The 18,177-nt window shown below is 52.1% G+C and overlaps 2 protein-coding genes across 3 annotated transcripts; both read right to left on the bottom strand.

The window, feature by feature from the left end:
- Positions 1 to 546: 546 nt before the first annotated feature.
- Positions 547 to 4,963, bottom strand: LOC111152845 (dipeptidase 3-like). The gene is given in 12 exon segments (XM_022511519.1): positions 547 to 789; positions 879 to 1,014; positions 1,463 to 1,538; positions 2,006 to 2,090; positions 2,380 to 2,556; positions 2,677 to 2,746; positions 2,966 to 3,107; positions 3,189 to 3,318; positions 3,794 to 3,920; positions 4,258 to 4,667; positions 4,845 to 4,913; positions 4,916 to 4,963. Coding segments are annotated over 12 exon segments (1,713 nt in total).
- A 5,434-nt stretch (positions 4,964 to 10,397) lies between these two features.
- LOC111152846 (dipeptidase 2-like) lies at positions 10,398 to 16,338 on the bottom strand. 2 transcript variants are annotated; one of them, XM_022511520.1, is made up of 11 exons: positions 16,117 to 16,338; positions 14,933 to 15,218; positions 14,472 to 14,598; positions 14,060 to 14,189; positions 13,834 to 13,975; positions 13,487 to 13,556; positions 13,193 to 13,369; positions 12,779 to 12,863; positions 12,079 to 12,154; positions 10,859 to 10,994; positions 10,398 to 10,765 (listed from the first exon to the last, which is right to left on the bottom strand). In XM_022511520.1, exons 1-11 carry the CDS (start codon positions 16,178 to 16,180, stop codon positions 10,508 to 10,510), a joined length of 1,551 nt encoding a protein of 516 aa, XP_022367228.1. In that variant the 5' UTR covers positions 16,181 to 16,338; the 3' UTR covers positions 10,398 to 10,507. The 2 variants fall into 2 exon arrangements, with proteins under 2 accessions (XP_022367228.1, XP_022367229.1); XM_022511521.1 differs by lacking the exon at positions 16,117 to 16,338 and having other exon boundaries at positions 10,468 to 10,765; positions 14,933 to 15,029; positions 15,075 to 15,311.
- Positions 16,339 to 18,177: the final 1,839 nt, after the last annotated feature.

The raw sequence follows: 18,177 nt of genomic DNA on the forward strand, positions 1-18,177 counted from the left end.
GGGGAGCAGGTTCCCTGCTGAGCAGAGAGCCTGATGCGGGGCTCGATCCCAGGACCCTGAGATCATGACCTGAGCCAAAGGCAGAGGCCCAACCCTCTGAGCCACCCAGGAGCCCCTCAGTTTCAGCTTCTTAGACACACACACACACACACACACACACACACACACTTGAATCTTTCAGAGACTGGGAACCTACCTATTGTCACATTCCATGATGGCATAGACACTGCACAGAAATGGATTCCTTTGTGCTCTTCTGTGGGCTCAGGCTTTTGGCATAGGAATATGGTAAGATCCCTTTGTGTTTCCCAAAAGAGGCAAAGCTGGAGTCCATTCACTTTGAGCCGCTGAAGGTAGACCTACAAGAGCCCTTACTAACCAGGAGCCCACCAGACCCCATTCCCCTACCCCCTGGGGAGAAGAAAGGACTTTCACACCAGGATCCATACTCAAAAATGTTTATTCTCAGCATATACTTGTGTCTGGATAGCAGGAGGGGCACTTTGTGAGACTTTGCCACAGTGGCCTCAGGGGGAAATGGCCAGGTCACCAGAGATACAGGGTGAGGACTGAGAATGTGGCAGCAGCCACGGGACCTAGAACAAAGTATGGGGAGGCTTTTGAGGGCCTCTGGAGGACCTGACTGGTTGGCCACTTGGTCACCTCCAGGCGTGTGGCCACGTGTTCACTCTGAGGCTGAGACAGGAGGTGGGAGTGGCAAGACCTGACCACTTGCCTATCTGGAAACTCATCGTCCACAGGGTTCTGCCCACTGTTCTCTTCTCTGACCTGGGGGTGGGAGTCAGCAGTTAGTGGCTTCCATAGCACTCTTCATCTACTCAAACCACTGCAACTTCCTTTTGCCCAGCCCAGCATACCTTTTCTACCTGTCTGAAGACCCGCAGCAGGTTTCCACGAAGGACACCCTGAAGCTCTTCCTCACTCCAGCCGCGAATCAGCAACTCCTCTATTAATACTGGGTATGTAGACACGTCCTCCAGCCCCCGAGGGAACCTGTGTGGCCGTGAGTCAGCCAGCTCTGGAACCTCAGCCCTGATCCTGGTCTAGGGCCCACCATCCCCAATCACAGATGCAAAATTGAAGGCCATGTCCTCCAGGCTATTGAATGTCACTTTGGGAGCTCCCTGGAGACTGACTGTGGCTTGTGCCCTGAGCAGATGACTGGCCCAAAACAGATCTGCTGGGCTGGGAGTGGAGCATGTGCTGGGCAAAGGAGGGTAATTAATGAATGTGATGATCTGGAGTGGGAGTGGGTCCACCAGGTCATAGGAGGGGCAGAGACAGCCCAGGAAACAGGCCCTGGGAGTGTAGAGATACCAGGGGAGCTAGAAAACCAGAGCCTATAGACAAGGTCTGAAGGATGGGAGGACCATGGCGTGGGAACAGAGACTAAAGGACTCCCTGTTGTCTTGCCCAGGACAAACCCCAGGGAAATACTCACCGACCAGACCCATCATAATTTCCACCAATCCCGATGAACTCTGATCCAATGACTGCTCTGATGTGGTCAAAGTGATCTATGGGGTAGGGGATAGTGGTGGGCAGCATAGGCTGGAGCTAGCCCTGGTCTGGGGAAGCTCAGCCCTGGTCAGTTCTCCTGCCCACAGCACTCCCCACCATGGCAGCTGACTTCATGGAGCCCCTGGCCAGTTGTGAGTTCTGAAGTGGCTTGAGGCTGAACAGTGGACTTCAGAGCTGCACCTTTAGAATTTTTTCTGCCTGGGAGCCACCCTGCCTCTGGGCTCCTTGAGAGCCTGCCTGTCCTATCCAGAGGGGGAAGAGCAAAGAGATTCAGAGACAGAGGCAGTTGCTTCTCCCAAACACACCAGCACTGATTGTGGCCCCAGATCTGGGTGGCAGTGAAGAGTTGTGTCTGCTCCCCTGGGTTGTCAGAGGTCTGCCTGTTGCCCTCCTGGAGCTGTCCCAAGGGCCCCCCATGGTCATAGGCTCAAGCTAGAAGGGCATAAGTGGACGTGAGGCTCACCTGCCACCGTGGACACATTAGCAAACAGGTTACACTGAAGGACCCCCATGGACAGCGTCACCATCACAATGCCACCATTCTTCTTCTATAGGGATAAACAAATGGACAGTCAGTTTGGCTCTTCTGACCTGATGGCCTGCCCTGGGCCCTGGGGACCCTGGTAGGACAGTGCTCAGTCCTAGCTTCAGGGGCTGGAAGAGGCTTCACCTCTGGGTCCCTGAGTGAAGCTGATTTGGCTTTGACTTTCAGAGATGGGGGATGGTTAACCAGCCTTGGATCCAAGGATGAGACCTGTGCTAGTAGCTCTGCTCAAGGTCAAGAACGTTTGTATGAAGCAGGACTAGCTCTGGGTTTGAGCTGAGGTAGCTACTCACCAGAAGTTGCAGGATGTCATCGGGAACATTCAGCACACTGTTGCACACGGCCCTGGCAGCTGAGTGGGAGAAGATCACGGGAGCCTTCGACACCTTCAGGGCTTGTCGTACCAAAGTGTCTGATGCATAGGACAAGTCCACCATCATGCCCAGGCGGTTCATTTCCCCTATCACCTTCTGCAGAGACAGTTTTTTTTTTTTTTTTTTTGAGGTGGGGAGATGTCAAGGACGCACATATGTGCATATTCTCTGTTTGTAGGGAACAGGTGGGGTAGGGTATAGAACAGGAGTCCTCACCTCACCAAAGCTTGTCAACCCACTGACGTTGGTGTAGAAGTGGTGTTTAAACTTGGTGGAACTTTCTGCCCTGCAGGAGAGCCAGAAGAGGACAGTTTGTCAAAGGCCACACATCATGGGCAACAGCGCCTGGGGGCTCTGCGGTCCCTCTGTTTGTCCATCCACCCAGAACAAGGTAAGGGCCTGGGCTAGCTGCTTTCTGGGAGTGTGGACTCCTGTGTCCTCACCTCTTTGGCCATTTCCCCACCATGCCGTCTGCCATTGCACCCTGGCTGGGCGCTGCGCTTACCAGGGCGTGCTGCAGGTGAAGGTGAGTGCCAGGTAGCGCACTCCCAGCAGGTAGAAAGCACGCAGCACCGACAGGCTGCTGTCCAGTGAGTGACCGCCCTCCACACCAATGAGGCAGGCCAGTTTTCCAGGGCTGTTCAGACCTGGGAGAGGATGGATAATCAAGTGGTTAGCACCAGAACCACCAGAGGGAGCTCCCAACTGCACCCCATTTGCCAGCCCACCTTCGGCTGACGTCACTAGTTCCAGTTCAGAGTAGGAGGCGCACAGGCGACGAATGAGGTCAATCTGCTCCAGGGTGAGGCGCAGGGCATCCTGGTCCTGGGTCTGGCAGGGGGCGTAGGCTGACCAGAACTAGAGGTAGGCCCCGGGGTTCCGGAGTGAGATTAGGGTGGCCTCCGAAGTCCTTGGCCTGCCACTCTTCCTCAGCCCCCAAGCTACTCTTTTGGGTCAGTGGCCCAGAATGAAATACTGCATGACCCTGTGGTATCCTGATGACTGTGAAGCTTGTTGCCAGCAGTCAGACTGTGGACTGTGGAACACCATGGTCTGCTGTTTGTCGGTGTGCTGTGTGAATGCCCTGAGGCCAATCCACTATGTCTTTTTTGCTCTAGCAGCCCCCACACTCACCAGAGATCTTTCTGTGTATCTCCACAGAGCCTGGGCTGGCCTGCCTTGGCCTCCAGTGCTCCCACGTTCCCAGCAGCCACATGATGCCACACTGTGTGTCCTATGATTCTAATCACCCAGAGGCCTGCCTATCCAGGTTTCTGTGGCCCCAGCACTCCCCAGCAGCCATGCTGTAGCACCCTGTGTATCCCTGTGGTACCTGGGCACCCACGAGGCCTTCCTTAAGCTTGTCCAAGCTGGTCTGGCCACGACTGAAATTTCGCAGGTTAACATCTTGTAGTCTGTTCTGGAAAAGCTGTCTCAGGAGCTGGGGCAAATGGTTGTGGCTGGGGACATCAAGAAAAGGTTAGGGTTGGAGACATGACCTCCAGGTCAGGAGGGACATGTTGACACACCTGGGCCTGTTCTGTCCCGGCCCACTTCCCCGTGTCACACTGGCAATATGGAAGGATTCCTGAGGTGCAGCTTCGGAGGGAGTACAGGAGGGTACACCAGGACGGGGCGGGGGAGGTAATGGAGGGAGAGGGCCTGGGTGATGGAGGAGAGAGTGCGTCCAGGGGATGCTATGAGGGAGCTTCCTCACTAGCCCTGCATGCTGAGAACCTCTTCCCCAGTTTTGGGCTCTGTCTCCATCCGCCCCCCCACCACCGCACCTACACGCACCCGTCCACGAGAGGGAAGACCCGCATCAGGGCCCGGGCGCGTTCCCGCATTCTTGGAGTGCTGGAGGTGGCCGGCGTGGTCCGGGAGCTGGGGGTGACCGCCGGGGTCGGGGAGCTGGCGGTGGCCGGCATGGCCCAGGAGCTGGGGGCTCCTGGTGTGGTTGGAGCTCCGGGGGTTCCCGGCGTGGTCTGGGCGTGGGTTACCCGCCACTGCAGCAGAGATAGCAGGAGCAGGAGACGCAGCAGAAGTCGCTTGCCGAGCGCGGGGGTACCCTCGAGGCCCAGGGGCTGCATGCTGCGCAGGGTGGGACGGGTGGGCAAGGGTCGGTGTCGAGAGGAGGGGCGGCGAGGGGTAGAGCGCGGCGATGGGGTCCCGACCGACCGTCGATTAAGGTGACCCAGCGGCGCGGCCTAGTGAGGAAGCGGGCGGGCGTCAGAACGCTTCCACCGACAGGGGACGACGACGCCGCCTCGCATAGTGGCCGCAGGGGGCGACACAGACTTCCACCCCCAGCTCGGAGGGCGCCCCAGCGGGTCCGACCGGCCTCTGCAGCGCCCCCTGCTCCTGGATCTGACTCCTGGACCTACTGTTTTCCTAGCTCCCGGGACCCAGGGACCGACAGCTCCGAGGCGGGGTGGGGGCGGGGTGCGGGGAAGGCCAGCGGTCTTCCCAATCTCACCCCTAGCCAGACAGGTCGCAGGTCCATGTGGGGTTTTAGTTTCAGGAGTGTGCCCCACCCTGCAATAGGTCAAACATTCCATGAAAAAGAGTAAATTGGATCTGTACTTCTTGACTGAGAGAAAAAAGATTCTACGTATTTTTAATAAAAATGAAATATAACAATAATATAATGGGACCATTTTGTTTTAGTATCTAGTATTGAAATTTGCTTCTGTTATGTGCTAATATATGCACAAGAAAAGACTGTGGATACTAAACATTAGTTATTAGTAGCCATCTTGGAAAAGCTACTCCCTGGTCAATTTATGTCACATTTTTTTCTTTTTGGTAATATGGTCCTCCTGGCTGAGGGATGCCATGGGTGGTGCTGGTGAAGGCTGGCTAGTTTAATAAGAGATTAGTGGAGGCACCACAGCAGCTGAGCCTTGGAAGGACGGGGTCTGGATTGGCAGGGGTTGGAGAGGGCATCCCAGGTTGGACAATAGCCCAGGCAAAGGTCTGGTTTGGACAGGATAGCTGTCTGTAAGGGAGGAGCTGGAAGGTCCTCAAAGGCATAGAATAGTGGGACAAGAATTCTTGCTGGAAAGGGTATGAGGGGGCTTGGTCTGACACATGATTTCATGTGGGAAGAAATCCTCCTTCAAGACAAGGTTGTTTCCAGGATGACCAGGGGCCTGGACAGTGTAATTCCTTGTTTTCTGCAGAAAAAGCACAGATGCACTGGGAACTGATCTCAGAACTGCATTTGGGTGGCATCTGGGCCTCCTGGGTCTGTACCAGGTCCTACAGTCTGAGAGGGGCCTATAGTGCAGATTAAAATCTGATTCATTTCCCTTCTGTATCTGGACCTGTCACCTATTCTCCCATCTGAGCTCCCTGATAATTGGGCCTCCCCTTCTGGGCACCAGGAGAAGGGCCTTGACCTCTGGTCACCACTACCTCCTGTCCTACTCCCTACTCATGCCTGGGGGTTAAGGACTAAATCTGACCCTGCTGCCTCCAGCTTTGGTTCTCTCAGGAGTGAGAGAGACAGAAGGGAGGGAGAATGTTCATTCAGGTCTCTCATATACCAAGCTGTCTTGCTATAGGAGGTCTTCATTTAAGTGATATAAACGACATAATGAATGATGAATTTGCTAATAGTTTATTGAAAGTTCAGAAGTACTGGGATGCTTGGGTGGCTCAGTCAGTTAAGCATCTGACTCTTGGTTTCAGCTCATGTTATGATCTCAGGTTCATGAAACGGAGCCCTGCATCGGGCTCCACACTCAGTAAGGAGTCTGCTTGAGATTCTTTCTCCTTCTCCCTCTGTCCCTCCCGCTCTGCTCTCTCTGTCTCTCTCAAAAACAAATGAATATATTTTTAAAAGTTCAGAAGTATTGCATATACAGCTATTTCCTATGATAGTCTTAGGTGAAAAGAGAGGGCATAATGTTTATAATTAATTTTTAATGTCATCAAATTAATACATAAACACCATTTCAAATGTCTGGTTTTGGTTTACTAAGTAAATCAGAGTTATACTCTTCCTGATAACGACTGGAAAAGTTGGGCAAAATATAAAAAGGATCTTCCTGAAGACAACAGAGAGTTAAATAAGATACTTTAAAAATTAATTGATGAGGATCCAGCGAGGGTGGAAACCCAGAGATGAGCTTGACTTTTGGGCTTCTCTTCCACAAGGGGTGTTGTGGTCTGAAGAGCCACCAAAGTAAGGGGGACCCTGATGAACACTTAGTTTTGAGTTAGAACACAAAAGAACGCGCCGGGAGAATAAATGAGGGAACCCACCGCAGGCCTGCAGCACCTCTGGTTATTAAGCAATTGTCTCAACCCCAGATGCAGTCTTCTGTGCTTTGCTCTGTGAGGCTGGGGCTCAAACTCCTAAAACCATATTTTCCAGCCCCCTTGCTGGCTTCCTGGCATTCTGCCAAGAGGGGCTACAGAGGAAACTGAAAGGCAGTTTTTTCTGTTCCAGCAATGACAGTTAGCTGCAGGCTGTCACAGAGCAGCCCCTCATGTTTAGAACACCTGCACCGCTGAGCAAGGTCCTGTCCTCAAGAGGTCTGCTCCCCAGCAGCACAGGGCCCTCCCATAAGCTTCTGTCTCCTACCACCTCTTCCCATTTTTTCCTAAATGGGCCCTGAGCTGGATCAGCTTTGTTTGGAAGGATCTGTAAAAGGATTAAGGTCATCTCAGAGGGCTACTCAGTGTACCCAAAGGAGTCAAGAAGGGAGAGAACAGGCAAAATGAAGAGAAAGCACTATTAGAACTTTCAGAGCAATATTGCAGACTGCAGCCCATTTGGAGCCTGAGGGAAAAGGAAAACACGTGTTCTGATATACATTTTCAATGATGAACTTTTCTAGAACACTAAAATAGTTGAAAAATATTAAAGAACTGAAAAGTAGGTGTATTAACTCACACATTATTTCATTCATACCCAAACCAGAATTTATTATAATTTTACTAAACTGGCTTTAATGGAGGCAAGCTCATGAATAAAATTTTCCTCTTTTTTTTTTTTTTTGGCTTTGTAAGTTTCTATTTTAATTCTTGTTTGTTAACATACAGCATTATATTAGTTTCAGGTGCACAATATTATATTGGTTTCAGCAATTCCATACATCACCCAGGGTTCAACAAGTGCACTCCTTAAACCCCATCACCTATCTCACCCATCCCCCCACCCACTCGTCTCTGATAATCATCAGTTTGTTTTCTACCGTTAAGAGTCTGTTTCTTGATTTGTCTCTCTTTCACTCTCTTTTTTCCCTTTGTTTGTTTTATTTCTTAAATTCCACACGACTGAAATCATACGGTATTTGTCTTTCTCTGACTGATTTATTTGCTTGGCATTATACTCTCTAGCTCCATCCATGTCATTGCAAATGGCAAAATTACATTTTTTAAAAAAAGATCTATTTATTTATTTATTTGATAGAGAGAGAGAGAGAGAGAGATCACAAGTAGGCAGAGAGGCAGGCAGAGAGAGAGAGGGAAGCAGGCTCCCTGCTGAGCAGAGAACCCAAAGAGGGGCTTGATCCCAGGACCCTGAGACCATGACCTGAGCCGAAGGCAGAGGCTTAACCCACTGAGCCACCCAGGCACCATACATTTTTCTTTATAGCTGAATAATACTCCATTGTGTGTATACATGTGCATGCCTGCGCGTGCACATGTGTGTTTGTATGCATGTATATATGCCTCATCTTCTTTACCCATTCATCATTCATTGGACACTTGGCCTGCTTCCATGGTTTTTTAAAGATTTTACTTATTTATTTGACAGAGAGAGAGATCAGAAGTAGACAGAGCAGCAGGCAGAGAGGTGGAAGCAGGCTCTCTGCTGAGCAGAGAGCCCGATGTGGAGCTTGATCCCAGGACCCTGAGATCATGATCTGAGCCAAAGCCACTGAGCCACCCAGGCGCCCCATTGCTTCCATAATTTGGCTATTGTAAATAATGCTGCTATAACCACAGGGGTGCATTTATCCCTTTGAATTAGTGCATTTGTATTCTTTGGGTAAATACCCAGTAGTGCCATTGCTGGCTCTGTAGGGTAGTTCTATTTTTAACTTTTTGAGGAACGACCATCCTATTTTCCACAGTGGCTGTACCAGCTTACATTCCTACCAACAGCGTACAAGTGTTCCTTTTTTTCCAATCTTGCCAACATGTGTTGTTTCTTGTGTTGTTGGTTTTAGCCATTCTGACAGCTGTGAGGGGATACCTAATTGTGGTTTTCATTTGCATTTCCCTGATAGTAAGTGACAATGAACATCTCATAAATAATATTTTCAAAATCTCCCTCTTTGTTTAGCTCATTTTCTATTGAGAGATTGAATGTTTGGCAATTTCTCTTGACCAAGTGAGGATCTTAAATAATTTCTAAATAACTGTAGCCTATGAAACTTCTTTTATAGGATGCCACTGTGACTGGTATAGTTAAAAAAAATTTTTTTAAGGCCATGTCTCAATTTGCATAAAATTCCACTAAGCAAAACCAAGAGTTTGATGTTCAACTGACTGAACTACCCAGGCTTTGAACTATATCATTTGGGGTTATTATGAAAAGTGCTGCTTTAAATATTATTTCAGGGACGCCTGGGTGGCTCAGTTGGTTAAGCAGCTGCCTTCAGCTCGGGTCATGATCCTGGTATCCTGGGATCGAGTCCCACATCGGGCTCCTTGTTTGGCAGGGAGCCTGCTTCTCCCTCTGCCTCTGCCTGCCACTCTATCTGCCTGTGCTTACTCTCGCTCCTCTCTCTCCGACAAATAAATAAATAAAATCTTAAAAAAAAAATTATTTCATATGCCTTTTGGAAAACCTATGTATGCATTCCTGTTGGATATATACCTGGGGTGAAATTACTCAGTCATGGGGTATGCATAGACTATTAGTATTAACTATTATTTTTTTTTTTTAAAGATTTTATTTATTTGTCAGAGAGAGAGGGAGAGAGAGCGAGCACAGGCAGACAGAATGGCAGGCAGAGGCAGAGGGAGAAGCAGGCTCCCTGCCGAGCAAGGAGCCCGATGCGGGACTCGATCCCAGGACGCTGGGATCACGACCTGAGCCGAAGGCAGCTGCTTAACCAACTGAGCCACCCAGGCGTCCCTTAACTATTATTTTTATTAGTCATTATCTATTATCATATTTATTATTATTAGCTGTCATTATTAGCATTAACTATTAATTTTGACTATTATTAATGCAGTTGCTATTATCATTAATGGCCTGGGGATAAGATAGTGTGGTTTTCTAAGTAGCTTGTGCTTCTCAGAGAGGAAGTCCCTGAGGGACATGGGAGGGGGTGGGTCCACATCCAGGGAAGTTCAGTCATTGGAGGTCCGTGGCCCATCATGTAGCCTGGTGTTTTGGGCTCTGTCCAAATAGGAACAAAGATTATTTGTGATCCAGGCAGGTTCCCTTCTTGGGAATCCGAACCGGAGTTCCCTTCAAGATCCCCAGGTTGTGGGGCGCCTGGGTGGCTCAGTAGTTAAGCATCTGCCTTCAGTTCAGGTCACAATCCCAGGGTCCTGGGATGGAGCCCCACATCAGACTCCCTGCTCACTGGGAAGTCTGCTTCTCCTTCTCCCTCTCCCTGCCTGCCACTCCTCCTGCTTGTGTGCTTTCTATCTCTTTCAAATAAATAAAAAAAAATCTTAAAAAAAAAAATCCCCAGGTTGTGGTCAGTGGGTCAGGATGTGGACTGAGTGAGCTATTGAGAGGCAACCCAGAGGAAGATCCATTCTCCCAAAGCTGGAGCATGTGTCATCCACTGTCTTCTTCCAGTGCTGAGCCCAACCATTGGGGTCTTTTTGGGTCATGCTAATGAGACTCAGGTCTTACTTGAGTAACTAGTGGTTGACTGCAGGGTCCCCACCAACCACCAGAACTGGGATCCTGTGCCACCATCCAACCCCCCCGCCCAGAGAAGGATACTCATGCCTGGTTCCATGTGTAAAACATTTATTTTCAGGAAATGTTTGTGCCTGCATGATGGGGGGGAACATTGTGTGGTGTCTGTAGCTGCCATAGTAACATCTGGTAGGATTAACTGGGTCACCAGAACCACAGAATAAGGACTAAACAGGCAGCAATAACTGTGAGGCCTGGAGCCACTCTGGGGGGAGATTTTGACAATGATTGTCTAGGTGACCCCTTAGGTTTCCAGTGCTCTGAAGGCTCAGTTAGTTTCTGGTCTGGAGCCATGTACCGTGTCTGGTGCAGACGTGAGAGAACAGAGCGGCAAGAGCTGCCCAGCTGCTCATCTGGGATCTCATCCTCCAGCGGGCTTTGCCCCTTGCTTGCCTCCCGTACCTGGAGATAGGAGTCCGTGGTCAGCAGCTCCCACAGCACCTCCAACACACTTGCTCAGACCCCTGTGCTATTCTTTTGCCCAGCCCAGCATACCTGCTCCACCTGTCCGAAGACCCGCAGCAGATTTCCGCGAAGGACACCCTGGAGCTCTTCCTCACTCCAGCCGCGACTCAGCAACTCCTCTATCAGAACTGGGTACATGGACACGTCCTCCAGCCCCTGAGGGAACCTGAGTGGCCGCGAGCCAGCCAGCTGTGGAACCTCGGCCCTGTTCCCTGTTCATGACTCAGAACCACAGCCCTCTGTGTCCAGGTCTACTGAACCCTAGCTTTGGTCAGATATGGGAAAGGGAGACCTGAAGAGGTAAGTGATTCACACCTGCTCGTTATACTGCAGAAGGAAGCTCCTAACCACTTTGAGTCATCATAAAAACTCACTGAATTGTACTGTTAAGATCTATGTTGGGGCACCTGGGTGGCTCAGTCAGTTAAGCATCCCACTCTTGATCTCAGCTCAGATCTTGATCTCAGAGTCATGAGTTCAAGCCCCATTTTGGGATCCATGCTGGGCATGGAGCTATTTAAAAAATAAAAACAAAAAACCACAATGATCTGTGTCTTTCACTGAATACAAAATTTCCCTCCGTTTATAAAAAGAAGAAAAGCTTTTTAAGAACTGGGTTGAGGGGCACCTGGGTGGCTCAGTGAGTTAAAGCCTCTGCCTTCCACTCAGGTAGTGATCCCAGGGTCCTGGGATCGAGCCCCGCATCGGGCTCTCTGCTCAGCAGGGAGCCCGCTTCCCCCCTCTCTCTCTGCCTGCCTCTCTGCCTACTTGTGATCTCTGTCTGTCAAATGAATAAATAAAATCTTAAAAAAAAAAAAAAAGAACTGGGTTGACCTCCTGCAGGCACAGACCCAGCTGCAGGCAGAGGAAATGCTCAGTTTACACCAGACCTTGCTAAGAGTCTGCTCAGAAGCAGTGGGTCAGGGCACCCTGGCTGGCTTGGTTGGAAGAGCATGTGACTCTTGATCTTGGGGTCATGGGTTGAAGCCCCACATTGTGTTGTAAAGATTACTTAAATAAAACTTAAAAATAGAAGTAATGGGTCTGCTGGCACTAAGGGTGGGCAGATGATGACCTAGAGTGGGGCCAAGGGTTGCAAACAAACAGTAAGGCCCGGGAAATAGACTCTGGGTGTGGGGAGAGGCAAGGTGGGCCTAAAGTTGTGAGGACCACAGTGTGGTGGGCACAGTGACTATCAAGGCCCTACTGTGGCACAGCGAGTCTTAGACAAGCCATAGGGAAGCACTTACCGTCTGACCCCATCATAATCTCCGCCAATCCCAATGAACTTGGATCCAATGATTGCTCTGATGTAGTCAAAGTGATCTGGGGGATGGAGAGTCAGCAGCGTGGGGCTTCCAGGGCAGGGGTGGGATGGGGACTGCACTCTACCAATTCCCCTTCTTGTAGCTTATAGGCCGCACAGGCCAGTTCCTTCGTGGCCTGGCACCCAGTGTGCCAACTTGAGGAGGCTGATGCCAGTTGACTCTAGACTGGAATTTAGATTTGGAGTAGATCCCATTTGGGCTTTTTCTGATCCAGAATCACCCTGCCTCCAGTCTCCCTAAGAACCATGGGGGCTCCTTCCCATGGGTGTGGAGGATGAGTGGGGACAAAGAATACAACTGACAAAGACCACAGAGACTTAGGAGGCTGCCCAGTCCCTTGGTCAGAGGCAGGGGCAGGAAGCTTTGGGAGCCCCTACAGATGTGGTTGGCACCTAGGCTCTATGTCTGAATGCCTCCCTTATACCCGTGAGTATCGTAGTTACCAACTCTGTGTCTTCAGTTCCACATGGCACCAAGGTGTTTTATACCATTTATCACTGAGTTTTTAGGAACTGTGCCTGCAGCCAAGAATGAGTGAGACCACTGGGGCTATACTGAGCCTCCCTGCCCCAAGGCTTCAGGTGCAAATCAGAGCTCTTCAGAGAGCCCAGGCAGGGCTTACCTGCCACCGTGGACACGTTGGCTAATGGGTTGCATTGCAGCACCCCCACTGACAAAGTCACCATCACGATGCCACCATTCTTCTTCTGCAGGGGAGGACAAATGGACACTCAGCTTTGCCCCCGAAACACCCACCTGCCTCTAGGCTCCCGTGAAGAAGGTGTTCAGCTCTGGGTTTGACGTCAAAGGAGACTTCACCTCAAGGTTTGTGTAAACGGAGGAGTCTCCACTCTGGTTGGGATAGAAATGTCTTGCAGTATTTACCGCGTAGAACCCCCACACCTGAGCTCAGGGGCTCAGGGGCTACGGACCGTGGGTTTGTGGGGCAGATGTTCAGCCTAGGGTTTGAGAAAGTTGAGGAAACAGGGGCTCAGGTTCAAGGGCTCTTGGTTTGAGGGCCCGGGCAGTCTCTCACCAGAAGCTGTAGGATATCATCAGGAATGTTCCTGGCATTCTTGCACACACCTTGGGCAGCCGAGTGGGAGAAGATCACAGGTGACCGTGACACTTCCAAGGCTCTTCGAGCCACAGTGTCTGAGACGTGGGACAAATCGACCATCATGCCCAAGCGGTTCATTTCCAGCACCACTTTCTGCAGTGACAGGTTGGGGAAAGGGCATCAGGGGTGCAATGTCCATGAATTTTTCTGTAGGGAACTGGTGGGGCATGCACATTCACAGAGGGCAGGGTATGGAGCTAGGATCCTCACCTCACCGAACCTGGTCAGCCCAGTGATGTTTTTGTAGAAGGAATGGATGCCCTTAGCTGAGCTCTCTGCCCTGCAGGATGACCAGGAGGCAGTCTGAATGGTGGCCCTGACTTGGCCACAAGAGCCCACTGAATCCTCTAGACCTGCATCCCCCTGCAGCACAAGCTGGGCTGTGCCTGGCACAAGGAAGTCCCTACTGGGAAGCCAGTCTTGCTCTGGGAACCCCTGCTCCCCTCCCCACTCCAGGGTCAGTGCCAGATCCCAGGGGTAAAGCTTGGTCTGAGCCCCACTGTGATCTCAGGCAGATGCCTGCATCAGTGGACGCATACCATTTACACTGTGCTCACCACGGTGTGTTGCATGTGTGAGTGAATGTCAGGTAGCGCACACCCAGCACATAGAAGGAACGCAAGACGGAAAGGCTACTGTCCAGCGAGTGGCCACCCTCCACACCAATGAGGCAAGCCAACTTCCGGGTGTTGTTCAGAGCTGGGGACAGGTAGGTCAGAGGGATCACTTTCAGAGGCTGGGGTATTCGGACAAGTCCCTAACACTCTCCACCCATCTGCCTACCTTGAACTGAGGTCACAAGCTCCAACTCAGAATAGGAGGCACACATGCGGTGGATGAGGTCGATCTGCTCCAGGGTGAGGCGCAAGGCATCCCGTTCCTGGGTCTGGCAGGGGACGTAGGCTGACCAGAACTGGGGGAATGCCATGGGTTGGCTTGGGCAGGGGTTGCTTTCAAGCTCCCTGGGCTTCTCTCCTTCACAGCCCACACAGCAGAAGTGGTCACTTATAATGCATTGCTTGTTCTGTGGTCTGTGGATGCTCACCAAACAAGTTCACTGTGACCCCTGCAGGCCCCAGCATCCATGTTGTGTTATTTTGGGAGGCCCTACTGTAACTGAGTTCCCATGTGACTAACCTGTGGTCTCTGGGGTCCCCACACTCCCTCTCAGCCTTTCCGTCTGTCCTTGTGGTACCTGGGCGCCCACGAGACCATCTCTAAGCCTGTCCAGGCTGGTGTGGCCATGGCTGAAATTGCGCAGATTGACATCCTGTAGTCTGTTGCCGTAAAACTGCCTCAGAACAAGGGGCATGTCGTTGTGGCTAGAGGGAGGGCAAGGCAAGGTCCGGTTAGGGTGAAATGGGTGGGGTCCTTAGGCTTTGGGATCAAGCAGGACCTGGGCCAAGGTTGGTGCGGGGAATGCCCCCTCCAGACCACACTGTCACCAGGCTATACTAGAATCCCTTGAGGACTAGGCTGGGGGTTCTCACCAGGGACGGAATGAAAGAGGAAGGGAAAAGGCACCCAAGGATGATGGGAGAGTGCGTCCAGGGGTGGTGCGAGGGAGTTTCCTCACTAGCCCTGCATGCTGAGAACTCCTTCCCCCGCTTTGGGGTGGGCTCCGTTTCCACCCGCCCTCACGCCGCACCTACGCACCCGTCCACGAGAGGGAAGTCCCGCATCAGGGCTCGCGCGCGCTCCCGCAGACTTGGGGCGCTGGAAGCAGCCGGCTTGGCGCGGGAGCTGGGAGTGGCTGGCGGGGTCGGAGAGCTGGAGGTTCCCGGTGTGTTTTGGGCACGGGTTATAGGCCGCGGCGGCAGCAGCAGCATTAGGAGCAGGAGACGTAGCAGAGATCGCCGGAGGATCGCGGGGGTACCCTCGAGGCCCAGGGGCTGCATGCTGCTCAGGGCGGCACAGACAGGAGGGGGCCAGTGTCGAGAGCCTGAGGGGTGGCGAAGGACAGAGAGTGGCGATAGAGTCCGTAACGTCGACTCGGACCACGGCAGCGCGGTCTGGCAAGGGGAGAACAGACTCGCAGGATCTCGACCCGGGCGCGCAGAGCATGCGCTCCGTCCGCCCCCAGCCAACCGGACACCACCACCCTCTGGGCGACTCTCCTCTCATCCTTCTCTCCTCATCTCCAGTGCTCCGAGGGACTAACCCAGGTTGCTCTGCTACTGTCTCTAACCTTGCTCTCCAGGAGAGAAGGCTTGGGGTGCTCCTCCCAGAGAGCAGCCTCTCTCAACCACATCTGGTCCCCAATCTGCCTACATCCTGCACCAGCCACCCTGAGGGCTACATGCAAATGTCTGTGGCCACAGTACTCTGAGCTTTCTCGGATTCCTGCTGCTGAGCCACAGTGAGGGTGGGGTTGGGAGGAGACAGTTCCTGGAAATGAGGGGTTAACCTTGAGGACTTAGCATTCAGGAAGAGGCCCTCTGCCCCCCACCTCTCTCTCCCCTACCTTACTTCCTGGCCTACTTGTCCATCCCCTGGGGGACTCAAGCCTGAACCGGGAACTGTCAGGGGCGCCCCCTCCCCCTGTCTTCCCCAGTCAGTCTCAGGCAAGAGCTCCCTCCTCAGGAGATGCTACACCTCTGAATGAAGAGATTTTTGGGATGTGAACTGGGCAACCTTGGCGGGTGGGGGCGGGTGGGGAGGTGGGGGGGGTGGGGGCTAGGGGGGTGGGGGGTGGCTTACTGAACAGAGTAGGACTTCAGCAAGCTCTTTGAGTGGGAGGAAATAAAGTCATTTGTAGGGCAGCAGAGCACCCCTCCCCCCATCTCAGCAACATCCCTCCCAGAGCTTCAGGTTGGGCTGTTGGTCAGGGTCCCACCTACCTCCGTGTGGAAGCCTGGTCTTCACTGAAGTCAGATATATGGCTCCCAAGGAAAGGCCTGGCATCTGGGTTCTGAGGCTACGTTCGTCTTATCTTCTTGCTCCTGTGGCTCTAGCTCTTCCAGAAAACTAGGCTGAGTTGCATTCTTCCTCTGTAGGCCCCACCCTCATTCCCAGCCTCAGGCCTTCGCCCTAGTTGCCTTTTCCAGGAACCACCTACACACACACATCCATCCCACATACAAACAGTGGAATTCATCCTCTCCCAGAAGCTCCACCACGGAGAGGCCTCAAGGTCTCTGCCCAAACTCCTTCTTCCCCAGTCTCTCAAGGTTCCACTGTGAACCTTGGCACCCTCTGGAGCTGTTTCACCTTTGGAACCTTCTCCAGGTGGCAGGAGTGACCTGTGCGGGGGTAGTGACCTAAATCTGGAGACCTTGGAAACCCCCCAAGAAAGGAAGTGAGGAAAACTCTGCCAGCTTGGGTATATCTGAGTGATTGTGCAGATGATGGTGCCTGATGTAGTCAGGCAGGGGTGAAGGGCAAACCGGTGGCACTGTGCTGGGGGTGGGTCTGCTGACTGCTGCAGCTGGAGGGTTCTCTGGGCAGCCCCACTGCAGAGTGTCCCCTGGGGTATTCCTTGAGCCCAAGCTCAGACCTGGCTCCCTCCTTTCTCCCCCTATGGCTGGCCAGCCACCCCACGCCCACTTATGAAGCCAGTGAGTGTGGAAAGGGAGGAGAAACTCTTGGACCAGCTGGTCTCCAAGACAAAAATGTTAGTTTGAGGAATAAACAATTTGTCTGTTCCACTCTTAATTGCCCCCCAAGAAGTGGGAGTATGAACAATGGGGAAAGGTAGGGAGGAAATCCAGAATAAATAACAGCTGCGACAGAGGAATAAGAAGGGAGAATTTAATTTTTTTTAAGATTTATTTATTTATTTATTTGACAGATAGAGATCACAAGTAGGCAGAGAGGCAGGCAGAGAGAGAGGAAGAAGCAGGCTCCCTGCTGAGCAGAAAGCCCGATGCGGGGCTCGATCCCAGGACCCTGGGAACATGACCCGAGCCAAAGGCAGAGGCTTTAACCCACTGAGCCACCCAGGCGCCCCATGAAGGGAGAATTTAATTTTTTTTTTTTTATTTGTTTGACAGATTACAAGTAGGCAGAGAGGCAGGCAGAGAGAGAGAGAGGAGGAAGCAGGCTCCCTGCCCAGCAGGGAGCCCGATGCGGGGCTCGATCCCAGGACCCTGGGACCATGACCCGAGCCGAAGGCAGAGGCTTTAACCCACTGAGCCACCCAGGTGCCCCGAGAATTTAATTTTTGAGGTTAGCTTTTCTCCAGGGACCATATGTCTTACACCCCAAGACTTGAAGGAAACTGTTGCCCAGCAGAGACAGGCAGTGCTGAACCCGAGAAAGTGGGCACCATCTCTGTAGACCATCAGCCAGGGGGAATAATTTTCAGTAACGTTCCACTTCAGTCCTTAAGCTAACTAACACTGCTAGTCATGGCCTTGAGGTGACCATACAAAGTCAACCACAGAAACACAGACATACCCAGACCCTTATATGGTTAGGGACATGTGAATGCTCATACTCAAGGAGCAAGGGGGTTTTAGCCGGGTGGCCTGTTCTTCTTTTTACCTCACCCGAGGCCATCTCTCTATCCTGTCCTGTGCAGGGGGAAATAAACACATACTAATGAAGACTTGTCCCATTCCTTTCTCCCTCCGCCGCTCCCTCCCTTCCTCTCTCTGTCCCTCCCTCCCTTTCTTTCTCTCTCTCTCTCGCTCTCTCGCTTGCTTGCCGTTTAGAAGACTCCAGCATCTGTGGATAGACCTGGACAATTTTGGGGGAGGAACTATGAGAAGTTATCCAGGTTCTGGCAGTGTACACAAGAGGAAACAAGGGGGGAAGCCCAGGGCCTGCCTCCAGAGCTGACCTGAATGTCATCTGTGATACCTCCTACCCTCTGTCCACTTCTCCCCTTTAACAGCATCTCCAAATCATTCTGGTTCAACCTCCAAACATCTCCCAGGGGTAGTTTCTCCATTCTCACT

The sequence above is a fragment of the Enhydra lutris genome, unplaced genomic scaffold, assembly GCF_002288905.1.
Source record: "Enhydra lutris kenyoni isolate GAN:26980312 unplaced genomic scaffold, ASM228890v2 scaffoldscaffold30, whole genome shotgun sequence".
NCBI classification, from domain to species: domain Eukaryota; kingdom Metazoa; phylum Chordata; class Mammalia; order Carnivora; family Mustelidae; genus Enhydra; species Enhydra lutris.

Bases quoted from the DNA above. Each gene is read 5' to 3' on its own strand.
- LOC111152846 (XM_022511520.1), bottom strand. From the start codon at position 16,180: ATGCCAGGCCTTTCCTTGGGAGCCATATATCTGACTTCAGTGAAGACC. The intron at 15,219-16,116 runs GTAGGTGGGACC...GCCACCCCTCAG, and splicing joins GACCAGGCTTCCACACGGAG to GCTCTCGACACTGGCCCCCT. The intron at 13,557-13,833 runs GTGAGCACAGTG...GTCATCCTGCAG, and splicing joins CACACATGCAACACACCGTG to GGCAGAGAGCTCAGCTAAGG.